This window comes from Triturus cristatus, chromosome 3_1 (genome assembly GCF_964204655.1).
Source record: "Triturus cristatus chromosome 3_1, aTriCri1.1, whole genome shotgun sequence".
Lineage (NCBI taxonomy): Eukaryota > Metazoa > Chordata > Amphibia > Caudata > Salamandridae > Triturus > Triturus cristatus.
Window position 1 is genome coordinate 852,219,905 of NC_140583.1, and position 14,128 is coordinate 852,234,032.

Below are 14,128 nucleotides of genomic sequence, written 5' to 3' on the forward strand. Positions count from 1 at the left end.
GGGGCTTTGCAGGGGTACGGCAAATACAAGTTGAAGAAAACAAATTTTTGCGTAAGATACTTAAAACACCACAGAGCTCCCCAGCCTACATCACCCATGCCGAATTAGGGAGACCATACATAGAGGACCTGATCAAGGCCAGGCCCATTATGGCTTGGCTGAGGATCTGGTCCAATCCTGATGCAGAACTGGGTAGACAAATTATTAGAGATTGTATCAGGAGGGATAAAGGGATGTGTATCCCGTGGCTCAAATATGTAAAATTGACATTGGGAGGAATAGACTGCCTAGATCTTTTCACTAATCCAACCATAATCATACCCCAAGACAAGAACAGAATTAAGAGCCTTCTCCTGAGGAAAGCTGCAGATTGCAGACTCAATTCCGAAGGTAGGAAGACTCTAGCTTGTGCGCACAGCAGTACTAAAACAGTAGGTGGTATGGAACCATATCTTAGCCTGATACATAACGCAGAAATTAGGTTTTTATTTACTCGTTTTAGGCTCAACCTTATACATCATTTGTTGGCGGATCCCGTGGGTTACACCGCCACGGTTGAGCAGAAAGGACCCTGCGGCTGCGATAGTAAATCTCCGCAGGATTCCCTTCATTTTGTACTGTTATGCCCTTTTTATTCTTTTCCCAGGCGTCATTACTTAGTAAGAATTTTAAAAAAAGGCAAGTTTAGACAAGCCAGGGCCGCCTTATTATATTTACAAAGGGCTGAAGACCCATTGACCCTGGTATGTATAACAAGTTTTCTGAAAGTTGCACTGAAAATAAGAAATACCAGAGGGCAACCAGGACCAAATAATGGCTGAAGGCACTTTATTGAAATGTTTTATATTTTAATGCACTGATCTGTATGTGGATATTTTTGTAATACTGGTACCTGTGTGGTATTTTAACAATTTTTTTTAATGACATGTCACCAGCACTCATGGGAGTTGTTAAATAGTTTTATCTGTTAAAAACTATAGTTGCAGGATAGTATGTTCTGGTTACTGTATTTGTTAATATGCACTTTATGAACTGTATAGACACTACTAATGTATTTTTAAATTGTGACAATGTTGTGGTATGCATGTTTTTATAATAATTGCTTTGCTTTTATGGTGACATGTATTGCACCGAATAAAGCTGATTTAAATTGAATTGAAAACTAGGCTTGAGATTTGAAGATATGTGAATATTAGGGTAGAGAGTTCTTCTATTTTCTCTTGTCTAATTTGTCCCCAAGATTTAGTCTCGCCTTGTAATACTAAATCTTTAATTTGATAAATACCCAGCCTTTCCCACTTCTTCAATGTCTGTGTAACAATTGCAACTCCTAGTTCCCTACAGTATATCAATTTAGTTTCTGGGTCATCTTGGAAATAAGTTCGTAAGAAGAGCCTAGGTGGTATGGAGACTTATTACAACGAGACTTTGGAGGAACTGGTATGGGATTATTCAGTTACGCAATTGCTACCCCCAGAAACCGCAAACAAAAAGTAAAAGCTATCAACTGGGAACTTGGGGGTGAATCGAACCATCAAATGACGGAAAATTGTCTGAACCTTCGCTATCTTTAATTCTACAATCCCTGCGATAATTTCAGAATGATATTGAAGCCAATAATTGACAGGCACGGCTGGCTTCAAAAAAACTCCAAGTGTCTGTACGGCAGATAGGGAAAAATCTGCACTGATATCTCAAAGAGACTTACTATGGTTGAAACACTAATAGAAGCACTGGAAAATTAAGTAGCAACATTGAAGTGTCACAGGAGGGTACTCTAAAAGATGTTATGTGGAAACTTGAGGATTATGGAAACCGCCAGCGCCGTATCAATCTAAGGCTGCTTGTGGACCCTGAGAGTTGTGAGGGTAGCGACATAAGGAAATTTGTAATTGATATGTTGAAGGGTTCCCTCCCTGAACTATCCTCGAGATTGGGACAAGGAGGTCCAATGTGTCCATAGTTTTCCTTTGTCATTGTCGCGACAGGCATCCAGCGAGCCTGCACGACCTCGTGCTATATTGGTCTATTTTGGTTGCGTTTTGCTACATCAGTCAGTTTCTGATTTAGCCAGACCTAATGCCAAAAGAAGCTTTGAGGGATTCTCATTCTTCTCTAGAACAGATTTTGCACATGCTACTGTCGAGAGGAGATGGCAGCTTAGACAGCTTATAACTCCTCTTCAGTCCGCAGGAGCAGTAGTATTTCTACAAAACCAGGCTTGGCTCAAAGTAGTCTATCATGGTCAGAATCTTAGGTTCACCTCTGAAATTCAAGCCCAGAAACTTCTGGATGATATTATAGCGGGGGGCCCTTGTGACAAAAAATAAGTCTGACTATATGCAGGCCATATGTTGAAATTTTGCTTTGTGGGAGATATTAATTGTTATTGATTATTTGAGGTTATGACGGGGGAGGGGAGAGAGATGGAGGGATAGGAGGAGTGGCCCAGACGTCCTCACACAGGCTCATGGCTGAGCCTGGTTGCTGAGGGTGTGCTGGAGGGTGGGAAGAGGGTGGAGGGAAGGGATCCTCAGACGGGTGACATAGGGAAATGGTTTAATTGTGTTCTTTTTTTCACTTTTTCTAAAAAGAAATGGGGTTTTATTTGGAGGAATGGTTGTGAAGTTGTGTGGCTCCTGAGTCAGGTTAATGTTATAAGTTGTTATGGGTAGACTTAGAGTGGTCACTATCAACATCTGTGGAGTTAATGACGCTAAGATAAGGCAGAAGGTTGCGGCTGGGCTACAAATGTTTGGTGCAAATATTACCTGCCTGCAGGAATTACACATTGAAGGGTCACAATTGCATCTATTAAAATCATTGGGGTATAGATTAATTAGTGCAACAACGCAGGGGTCCGGGGCGTAGCCATACTGGCCAGAGGAAGCAGGATCCAATTTACACAGTCATGCTTGGACAACTTTGGGCAGTGGGTTATCACGGAGTGCCAACGGAGTGCTAACTAAGTTTGGGAGAGAAACTGACATTATGTACATTATACGTGAGTAATAGTGATGACCCCTGTGTGCTTGACACCATCTCTCATGAACTTGCCCATTGGCCGCTCACACTTATCCTATGTGGGGATTGTAATATCAATTTACAATGTGATTGGTCTCTTGAGGCAGGGTGGGGGTATACGGGCAGGAAACCAAAGGTGTTTCAGGCATTGATGAATGTATGCCAGACTCATGGTTTGATTGATTGTTGGCATATGCTAAAACTGAACGATTCAGGATTTACTTATTTTTCTAATCCACATATGACCCATGCAAGACTTGATTACATGTTTGTGTCTAATACATTAAGCCTGAAATGTTGCATAGAGAACCTACCATGGGTTTTATCAGACCACAACCTGCTTGTCCTTGATTTAGAGGTGGATATATTTAACACTAAATCAAGATTATGAACGTCTGCTGAGAGAATGCTATTATTAAATGAAGATTACTGTTCACACATGAGACAATGGATCCTTATGTTTCTGGGGGATAATTTGGGGAGTACATCAATTGAGATGGTGTGGGACGCTATGAAAGCGGGTATCCGGATGGAAACATCGAGACACTCCCTACATTATAGCAAATGTGCCAAACAAACAATGAAGTATCTACAGGATAGTTTAGTGGCGGCTGAAGAGGGTTTAGTAAGGGCTGTTCATGGGGGTGGGATTTAGAGGTAGAACAACAATGGGTAGCGATAGCCAAAGCCGCTATTGTTGACATCTTGGTGGATAAGGCAATGAGTATATTAACAACTCAAAAAGAAGCACAGCTCAGCGAACAGATCAGCCATCATCTGGCAGAACGGACTAGGCAACAAATCAGATCTAACCTAATCCAAGCAATTAAAGATCCTGATTTAGGGCAGATTGCCGATCCAGACCTGATTAGGGCTGCATTCAGGGGGTACCACCAAACCCTATATACGGCTAGCACAGGGTTTTAACAGAGCGACATTATGGACTATCTCGATTCAGTTTCATATTCAAAGTATTCCAAGGAGGACCAGGAAACATTAGATAACTCTCCCCAATGGGTTGAGATTTTATTGTACATGAATATCCTAGCAAGGGGGAAAGTAGCCGGGACAGACGGCATTCTGACTGAATTTTACCTCACCTTTTCCCCTCAGTTAAGAGGAATCATAGATGAATAATTTGTACATATTTTTAATGGTGGACGACCCACCTAGCTAATGGTCCTCAGCTAAAATCGTATTTAAAAAAAAAAAAGAATAAATCTTCTCTGGAATTGGGTTCCTACCACCCGATAACCCTGATAAATGGTGACTCGAAAATGTATTCAAAGCTGTTGGCTATGTGACTAGCACCAATAATCTATAAGAGTATCTCAATGCGCCAACACAGGTTTATTCCTGGGAGGTCTACAATAGATCATATCCGGAGAGTTATATCACTATTTGATGTTACCAATGCTGCAGGAGACCCTATGCCTCTTATCCTAATGGACGCGGAGAAAGCCTTTGATGGGGTCTACTGGCAATATCTCTGGATCGCAGTGTCTAGAATTGGTATTGGGGATGGCTTTATTTAAGCGGTTTAAACGTTATATGTTGAACCAACGGCTGCGGTAATGGTGCATGGTACTCTCTCCGATAATTTCTTAATCTCTTGTGGAACCAGGCAGAGTTGTCCATGCTCCCCTCTATTATTCACGATCTTTATTGATCCATTTATCCGTAGGTTAGAAATTAATATTCAAATTCCAGAAAAATGGTTGCAAAATTGGGCAACTAAGACCTTGGCCTATGCGGAAAATATCGCTCTTGTAACACCGGACCCAAGTTCCGCCATAGTGGCAATCGAGGATGAGGCTGACCATTTCAGGAGTATTTCCAGATATGCTCTGAATAGAGAGAAGATACAGATTGTTAAAATTAAGATGACAGATAGCTGGGTGGTTTAAAAGGCCATACATCTTGGTATTAGTTTGTCTGCAAGACTAGATAATGTGGTTAGAGATAATATGGAGCCCCTCTAGGAAAAAAAAAAGATCTTGCAAGGTTAAACAATAGGCAGCACGTGTAATGTAATAAAGATGCTCTTTTTCTCGAAAATTCAATATCTTTTTAGGGCCATATGTCTGGAATTTACTCCCCAATGGTTTAAAAAAATGGAAAATATATTCTCCCTGATTTATATGGGTTTACTCTCAACCTTGACAAGCCCTTAGGTTTCTCTCCCTACCAAGAGAGAGAGGGGGATTGGCTCTTCCGCATTTTAAACTATACTATTGGGCTACCACACTGATTATTGGCCGTGAGTTGTTAAGGGCGCATCTTGATAACTCATGAATGGACAAGGTTCCATCTCCATTTGATCTCATGATGGGGAAAGAGGCGGGAGGATGCCTTTGGCAACAACTACATGACAGCTATTTTAAAAAAGTTTGCTTTAAGACTCTCTTTAGTGTTTTTAAAGTATAGAGTGCTGTACATATAATTCTGGGAATTGGTAGACTATTTTTTTATACACCCATATCTAATAATCACAATCTACCTGAGTTTTTCGGAGATTACTATATGGAAAAATGGACTAGGGTAGGAATTGACCAGATTGTTTGTTTTTTCTCCCCCTCAGGGTTTTCGCTCCTTTGATGAGATGAAAAAGAAATACAATCTTGAATGGAGGGATTTATTTAAGTTTCAAGCCAGGGATTTTCTTTTACGGAAAGGAGGTGGACGGGCTAAGTTTGAGAAAGTGGAAACCATTGAGAGAATAGTAAAAGATAAAGCAATCTCTATTGGGGAGTTTCATAGTTATCTTAATTTAGTTATGCCCGATGATATGGATAAATGCTCCCAAAAATGGCAGATGAAAGTGGGGGTTACCAATCATACATTTATGTATGCGTATGAGCTGTCACAATCTATTTTAATGTCAGCTAGGCTACAAGCACAGCTCTACAAGGTTTGCTTTTTTTATATCACACTCCTGACTGTTCGTGGTCTAACGGGCACTTGCTTTGGGCTACTCAAGATGCTCCGGAAGTTTTTGCCTCTGCTCTCGGAGGAGCATAGAAAGATCACTGTACAGGCCTTGGTTGGTTCCAGATTGGACTATGCTAATGTCCTGTACAGTGGTCTCCCGGACTATCTTGTTCAGAGGCTGCAGGTTGTGCAGAACGCTGCAGCTCGCGCTATTTTTGGCCTCCATAGGCGAGTTGGAGCCTCTGGTTTGCTGCAGTCGCTTCATTGGCTGCCCATCCGGAAGCGGATCATGTTCAAAGTCTTGACGCTGGCGCATAAAGCGCTTTTTGGCGTGGGCGCGAAATACCTCCAACGCAGGCTCGCCTTTTACCGTCCTGCCAGATCCTTGCGCTCCGAATCTCTGTTCTTGGCTGTGGTTCCTCAATTTAGGAAGGCACGCTCTGGTGGGCGCTCCTTTAGTCTGAGGGCCCCTCAGTTGTGGAACACCCTCCCTTTGGCCCTACGGTCCTCTACCAATCTGCTTCACTTTAGGAAGAGCCTGAAGACCTGGCTTTTTAACCTTTAGTATCTCTGTTATTTCCGTTTCAGTTGCTCGCTGTATGGTGTTATGCTTTTTATCCTGAGTTGCCTTGATGAAGCGCCGGGACACTCCTTTGGAGTAGCCGTGCGCTATAAAAATAAATGTATAACATAACATAACACAACAAGATAGCAAAATGGGGGGGGGGGGGTTGGAAAGGGAACATTCTGCCCACGTTGTGCTCTCTATAATGCATACATTATTCACATTTTTGGGACCTGTAATGTTTTGCAAAACCTAATTAAGGATATATCAAAAATGTTATCTGTGGTTTTAAAAATAGAAGTAACATTATCTAATGATGTAATTTTGTTAGGGATATTGGAGTCAGATTTGATGGGGAAGGGACATGAACTGATTTTCATCTCAATGGTGGTCTTAAGGTTGTGTATCGCTTCTGCCTGGCTGGACTCTGGACCGCCAGCATTTCAGCAATGGCTGGCCAGGCTTCTAGCAATGTATAGTTTGGAAATAGCCACATGTAAGTGGAAAGGGAGCCGCTCACGCCAGAAAGGCATGAGAATATGGGATCCTCTGATTGAGTGGATTCAAGGCCAAGGCGGAGCAGGATCGATTTTACGTTATTGTTTCCCCTTGTTGTTTCCAGGTGAAGTATGGTTTTTGTATAGTATAGAGGATGTTTGCATGTGTCACTGTAGGATTTTGATGGAGCCACATAGGATTTATCTTAGTGTGGGTTGTACTGTATTGACACTTTTTTGGGATATGTATTTATTTAATCATGTAATGATGTAATGTGATGTATTTGATTATTTCTATTTGATTAATTGAAGTTTTTACCTGTTTGAAGGGGTGGGTGGAAGTGGTGGGGTCTGGGGTGGATTGTTATGGAATTAAAATTAATTAGATTATTTTTTTTTAAAAAGGAAAAGCTACGCATCTTGTCATATCCATGTAGGAAATTATACAATTTTAAAATATATGTATTTGGATCAGACCCATGAGATCATATCCTCAGATCTGGATATGAAGCAGCCTCATCTTACCTTTATATCTAGAAATTATGAATAGCAAAGCTCCCCGATAAGCATACTTTTACAGTCATTGCTGCTTATAGTGAAAGGCCTAAGGAGTGCTTGCTTTTAAGTGTTGAGTCATTTAGACATTCATGCATGAGTTAACCCATTATGTAATTAAGTGATGTTATTGTTTAGTTGCTCGGGCAATATTAAACATTGCTGGAATAATGCTATTGCACCCTTACTTTTGGTTGCTCTATTTTTTCAGAACAGTTCATGATTAGGTGTCCAGTTTGGTAGTCAGTTAGGTGCCTTCGGCACACCTTCCCCATTCCAACCTTTGTGCTAGATCTAAGGTTCAGGTTCTCCTCTTTGAATTCATAAGGAATGAAGCAAGTGTTGGTGACTACTGAGCAAGCATTCGGTAACTCGCTACCTCACATTGGGATCGTGCTAGGCCCTTTCATATATTACAATAGTGGTAACGCTGGTGGAACTGGAGTTTTACGTTGCCTGGATTAGGCGAGCGAATCATAAGATGGTACTTCAACAGACTGCCAACTCCAAGAACGGAAATGTCAGCTTCTGCCACATGACACAAGTACTTGGTCAAAATAGCAGAGTAGAGTAGCAGTTGAAGTGGGTCTTCGTATTGAGTTTTTCTCCATGGAAATGGTGGTTGATAAGTAACAATTTGTGGACCTTTAACCTTGGGAAATAATAAAGTGATGATTGACTGCTAAAATTCAGTTAATGAGATTGGTTTCATAGATAATCAAATTTTAACAACTAAATATGCTATGCTGCACATTTGCAGCAAGCATGTAATTATTGAATTTGGACATCATCAGACATTATACCGTGTGGCATCAGCGTCATTTGTGGATCTTTTGGTGGTGTAAGGTACACACTCCTCACAGTTCATTTTTAGAGCTCTCTGGGTTTATTATTGACAAACAATGAGATTGATAAAATTGGGCACTTTACCAATACGTGATCATTCTTCACCTCTGCCCTTTCTCACCTGTGTTGGTTGGCCTTTATGTCCTCATTCCCATCCTCCTAGGCTAGAGAACAGCAGATCCCCAGTCAAAGGATCTGCCCACTCATGATAAAAATGCATTAAAGTAAATACAGCATTTGTACAGACCTGCTACAGAGCACTGCAGATGATCTTCAGCTATTTAGGGATTACCTCCCATTGTCTGCATGCTCCAATGTGTAATTACAATGCGTTCATTGCATCCACAAAAATGTGTTCCTTCCAAAGAAACATAAATGGCCGGTGCACCTTGATTACCAAATAGACCCTGAAACAGCATGCATTTCTTTTTCTATTTATTAAGTCACTGTTGTAGCCAACCCTCATAATTTTGGAGAAACTTCTTGTGAGGTGTTGTTTCTGTTTTTACATAAAAAGAAAATACACAGTTGTATATTAATTTCACATCTTATGAGACAAGTAGTTGTTAACTGAGCTTGGACAGTTTTTTGTTGTACAGTCTTTGAGTGATTTATATTCTGGTTGACAAACATTTGAAAGGAGCACACATTCCATTATTTTCCATTGAGAATGTATGAATGTTTTGTACTTAATTCACTTGTGCTAGTAAGTCAGAGAGCAAAAAGATTAATGTTGAAAATGTATTAATAATATCGTTCTAGCTGTCAGCTGTCCTTCGTGAAGTGAAATACCTGGAGATGTTAAAACATACTGAAATACCGGAGATTGCCATGGTGTTATATTCCAAACGTGAAATGCTCCACAAGGTAAGATGCTAGTAAATAATCAAATGTGTCTTATTCTGCAAGTTACTTTGCATAGCTGGCGGAGGAACTCCTTGATCATATCTACATTATGAAAGTAATTCCAACTTCTGTGTGTAATGTGAAATCACATTTTTGTCCAAAGAGAAAAGTGAATATTTTTTAACTTTTTTCCTGTTCATACTTTGAAATGATAAAAGTTACTAAATCATGTACAAAGTTGTTAATTGCTTATTGAGCTATGGTCATGTATGTAAGAATAGGAATCTCAATAGCACAGTATTAGCTGAGGAGCAGCAGAGCAGTGTAATGACCAATGTTGAACTATCTTGAGACATGCAAAGAAAAGATTCATAATTGTATGAAATAGCAAGAGCAAATGAGCGAGAGAAAGGTGCGTCTGTTGCTGGGCCAGTAGTAGAAAAAGCTTATAGGATCCTTATCAAAGGTCTATGAGGTCCTCCATGAAAACGCGTTTAATTAAGCTTGTTCGGTCGGGACTATTCCGTTGGCTTACAAACGTCCCTTCCTAAGCTCATCATCAGCCACTTACAAGTGAAAAGATCCATGCAGCATGTGTCAGTTTCATATGGCCTAAAATCCATTACGCCTGGCATAGAATCAAATTCTTCACTGGTGTGCATTTAGAGAATGCTCCAAAATTGAAAACCATATGCCCGAATCAAAAACTCAACATCCTTAAGAATAAATGTTGCCTGTAATATTTCAACTGCTCTTGGAACCTGGGAAACCAACAATGCATCAACATTCTGCTAAAAATAAATGTACTTCCATTGTAGACCTGCAATGTGACTTGCATAACTCATTTGGGCAAAGATCCCCCAAATAATGGTCTGAGCCCTGCATGCCTTATTCCCTTTTGGTAAACGTTTTAGTGCACTAGATATTTTTTTCCAGTACCTCCCTCTTCCTTGATCATCTCACACATTCCCCCATTAGGTCTTTGTTTCCTTATTGGGTATCGTTCTGAGGTTTTTTTATTAGAGAGGCCTATAACGTTATCTTCAGACTCCCTTTTTTTCTAATGTTTAAAAGCTTTATTTGAATATAAGCAAGAAATACAGAAGACCATTAATACAGAATAAGTATAACCAAATAGAAACATAATCGAAATGGCTAGTATATAAAGAAGAGAAAGCTGTTTAAATTTTATGAGGAGCGGGGGAGGGAAAGTTAAGGGTGGAGGAAGGGAGGGAAGGGGGAAGGGAAAACTCTTACAAAATGATAAAATAAGATACTACATATTACAATGGAAAGTGAATAATAATCCTAATATAAAAATAAATACAATGAGCCAATGAAGGTAAAGCAAAGTACAGAGAAGATAAAACATTCAAGGAGGTTTAAAATTTTCAGAATTTAAACGAGAATTATCTGTTAACACTAATGTATCTAAATAAGTAGTAAGAGGCAACCAAAAAAGATCTCTATTAAGTATTTGTTTGCAAGAGGAGGCGAAAGCAATATCAAGTCGATGAAAATGACAGAGACTATTCCACCAGTGTTGGATAGAGAGTTTTGTAAGTGATTTCCAATTGAGAGAAATGTGTTGAAAGGCTAAAGCAAGCACAAGGTCAAAGAGACCATGATTGTGAGGGGAAAGATCTAAAGAATCGGGGGGGAGACAGAAAAGAGAAGAGGAATGGAATAAGGAATGGATATATTAAACAAAGGAGAAATATAGGACCAGACTTTCCCCCAAAAGTTAGAAACCGAGGGGCAAAGGAAGAAAAGGTGTAGAAGATCAGCATTAGGAGAACCACAGGTCCAACAGTTAGTATCAGTAGAATGAGAAAGTCTAGCTATAGAAATAGGGGTAAGATAAAGTCTGTGATAGAGGAAAAATAGAGATTTGGTAAGAGAAGCAGATCGAGAGTTTTTTAGAGAGCGAGACCAAAACTTGTCCCAGAAGATAGTAGTCCATTCACATCCCAGGTCAGATTCTCATGAAAGTTCCAATTTAGTTTTCATGCATTCTGGAGTAGGAGCTGAGAAGTATTTATAGATAAGAGAAGCTTTGGGTAAAGAAAGAAGTATCTTACGAAGAGAGTTTGGAGTAGAGGGGAGAGGGGAAGAGGGAATGGAATAATAAACATCAAGAAAAACCGCCATTAGAAAAGTGAATTTCTGCAGGAAGGATCGGGGACAATGAAATGAGGATTGAAATTGGGGAAAGAAGCATGAAGACAAGCCATCAAAAAGGTTTTTAACCCACGTTATACCCTTTAATCTCCAAGACTTCCAAAAGATTGTTTTATTATTGATAGTAATAAGAGAGTTATGCCAAATTGGGGAATTTAAAAAGGATTCTCTAGAAATAGATTTTGGTTGTATCAAAGGATTCAATAAGGAACAAGTGTGTTTAAACAAGGGAAGAGAAGTATGAGGGGTTTTGGCAGAGAAGGCTAGAATTTCTTTTAAGGAGAAGGGTAATAATAAGGCTCGTTCAATGGAAAGCCAAAGGGGAGTGAAAGGGTAAGGATCGGAAAGGAGCCACTTCGAGCCCTGAAGTAGGCATAATCATTTCTGATACAGATGAAAATTAGGAAAGTTCCCACCCCGTTAGATTTTGCCTTACAAACAGAAAATAAGGAGATTCTGGCTTTTTTATTTTTCCAAAGAAATTTGGAAAGGCAAGAATCAATTTGCTTGAAATAGCAAATAGGAATATGGACTGGAAGCATGGATTGAACATAGATCAAAATAGGTTTAATCATCATTTTAATTGAGCCTAACCGGCCCCACCAAGAAAGAAAGAGAAGATTCTAAGAGGAAAGAAGTTTGTCAATCGAGATAGAACCGCAGTCATATTTAATTTAACTGAAGAGACGATGCAGTTGGAGAACCACATACCTAAATATTTTATTTTAGAGCTATTCCATGCAAAACCAGTGGAAGAGAAGGAGTGTGGAAGACAAAATTTAGTGAGAGGAAGGATTTCCGTTTTATCTGAATTGATTTTATAACCAGATACAAGGGAGAAGGAAGTGAATTCATGTAATAAAGGGGGAATAGAGTTTTCGGGATCAGAGATAAAAAGTAGAATGTCATCCGCATAAGCGGAATGTTTTAAGTGTTGGTCACCATAAGAAAAACCAGATATAGAGTCATTGTTCGAATCAAAGATAAGAAGAGTTCGAGGGCTAAAATAAAGAGGAGAGGAGAAAGAAGGCAGCCTTGGCGTACTCCTCGCTGAAGAGGGAAATAGGATGAGACCGATCCACTAACCAGATCCGAGGCTCTGGGAGCCGAGTTTAATAAAGAAATTAGTGAAATCAATTTAGGACTAAAACCGTGCCACTTCAAAGATGCGAATAAAAAGGACCAATTAACTCTATCAAAAGCTTTTTCAGCATCAACAGAAATGGCCACCAAAGACGTAGAGAGGGAAGGAATTTTATTTAAAACATTAAGAAAGAGGTGAGAATTATCTGAAGTCAATCTACCCTTGACAAATCCACACTGACCCTTACCTACCAAAAGAGGCATGACGGGGTCTAAATGTAAAGCAAACATCTTGGCAAATAGTTTATAGTCGACATTGACCAGGGAAATCGGGCGGCAAGTTTTACAAAACAAAGGATCTCGGCTTTCCTTGTGGATGAGACAAATCGTGGCTTCCTGAAAGTACCCTCTGTTTTACCGGAGAGAGAGAATGAATGAAAAAGATGTAAGAGTTTAGGGAGTAATAGGTGAGAAAAATGTAAATAAAACTCAACGGAAAACCCATCCGGACCGGGAGATTTTCCTTTCATTAAAGTGCTTAGAGCTGTGGATAATTCATTAAGGGATAAGTCTGTGTCAAGATTAGAAAGATTAAGATAAGAATTAGGCGGGTTGGGAGTTTATTAAGATAAGATTGGATGAGGGAACTGGAAGGAGAAGATTCTGGGGTATAACGATCTTTGTAAAAAAGTTTAAATTCATTGAGAATGTCTTGATCTTTGTGGATGAGAGAACCATCGGAAGAATAAATAGAATCAATCAAAGTATGGTCTTTACGAGTTTTGAGATAGTTTGCTAATAGCTTACCTACTTTATTTCGACCTCTGTAGTAGCGAGCACCACTACGAAGCCATATGAAAGAGGCATTGTCAGTTGTGGTTTTATTAAATGCTAATTTGGCACGTATCAGAGCTGGTAAGACCGAATCCGCCGATGAAGTATAAAATTGTGTTCTAAAGCCTTAATATGTGCCAAGGTAGCTTTGTGTTGTTGAAGAAAGTGTTTCTTTTTTTTCGAGACAAAATCTATAATGAAACCTCCTGCAGTAGCGTTGAAGGAGACCCACAATATATGCGGGGAGGAAGTGGAGTCGCTATTTAGGTCGAAAAATTCCTTTGCAAAAGTACTGAAAGAGGATGAGAAAAGAGGGTCAAGAAGAAGAGAGTTATTAAAACGCCAAAGAGAGGACCTGGGATGTGGAGGGAGTATATCAAGGTCAGTTACAATTGGAGCATGATCAGAGATGACAATAGGTTCGATAGAGGAGGATAACACATTTTGAGAAAGAGATTGAGAGAGAAAAATATAATTTAAGTGGGAGAGGAAGTTGTGAGGGGGAGAGAAGAAAGAAAAGTCAAGAGTATTAGGATGGGAAAGTCTCCAAGAGTCTACAAGGTGTATTTGGGAGATAGTGTCAAGGAAATGTTTATGAGATTTGTGGGGAGTAAAGCGTACCTGAGATTGGTGATCGAGGAAAGGGTCTACAACTTGATTGCAATCACCTCCTAGTATAAAGAGATCATCTCTAAACTGAACACATTTCTGTGTAATCAGAGGCCAAAAGGAACAATCAGGACTAGTAGGGCCATAAACATTAAAA

The 14,128-nt window shown here is 39.7% G+C and overlaps 1 protein-coding gene across 1 annotated transcript in view; it reads left to right on the forward strand.

Moving 5' to 3' along the window:
* Positions 1 to 14,128, forward strand: part of LOC146861181 (dynein axonemal heavy chain 11-like) — a 2,741,463-nt gene that overhangs the window by 54,172 nt on the left and 2,673,163 nt on the right. The window contains exon 5 of the mRNA XM_085646213.1: positions 9,181 to 9,285. Coding sequence (XP_085502339.1) covers positions 9,181 to 9,285 — 105 coding nt within the window. The remainder of the gene's footprint in view (positions 1 to 9,180; positions 9,286 to 14,128) is intronic.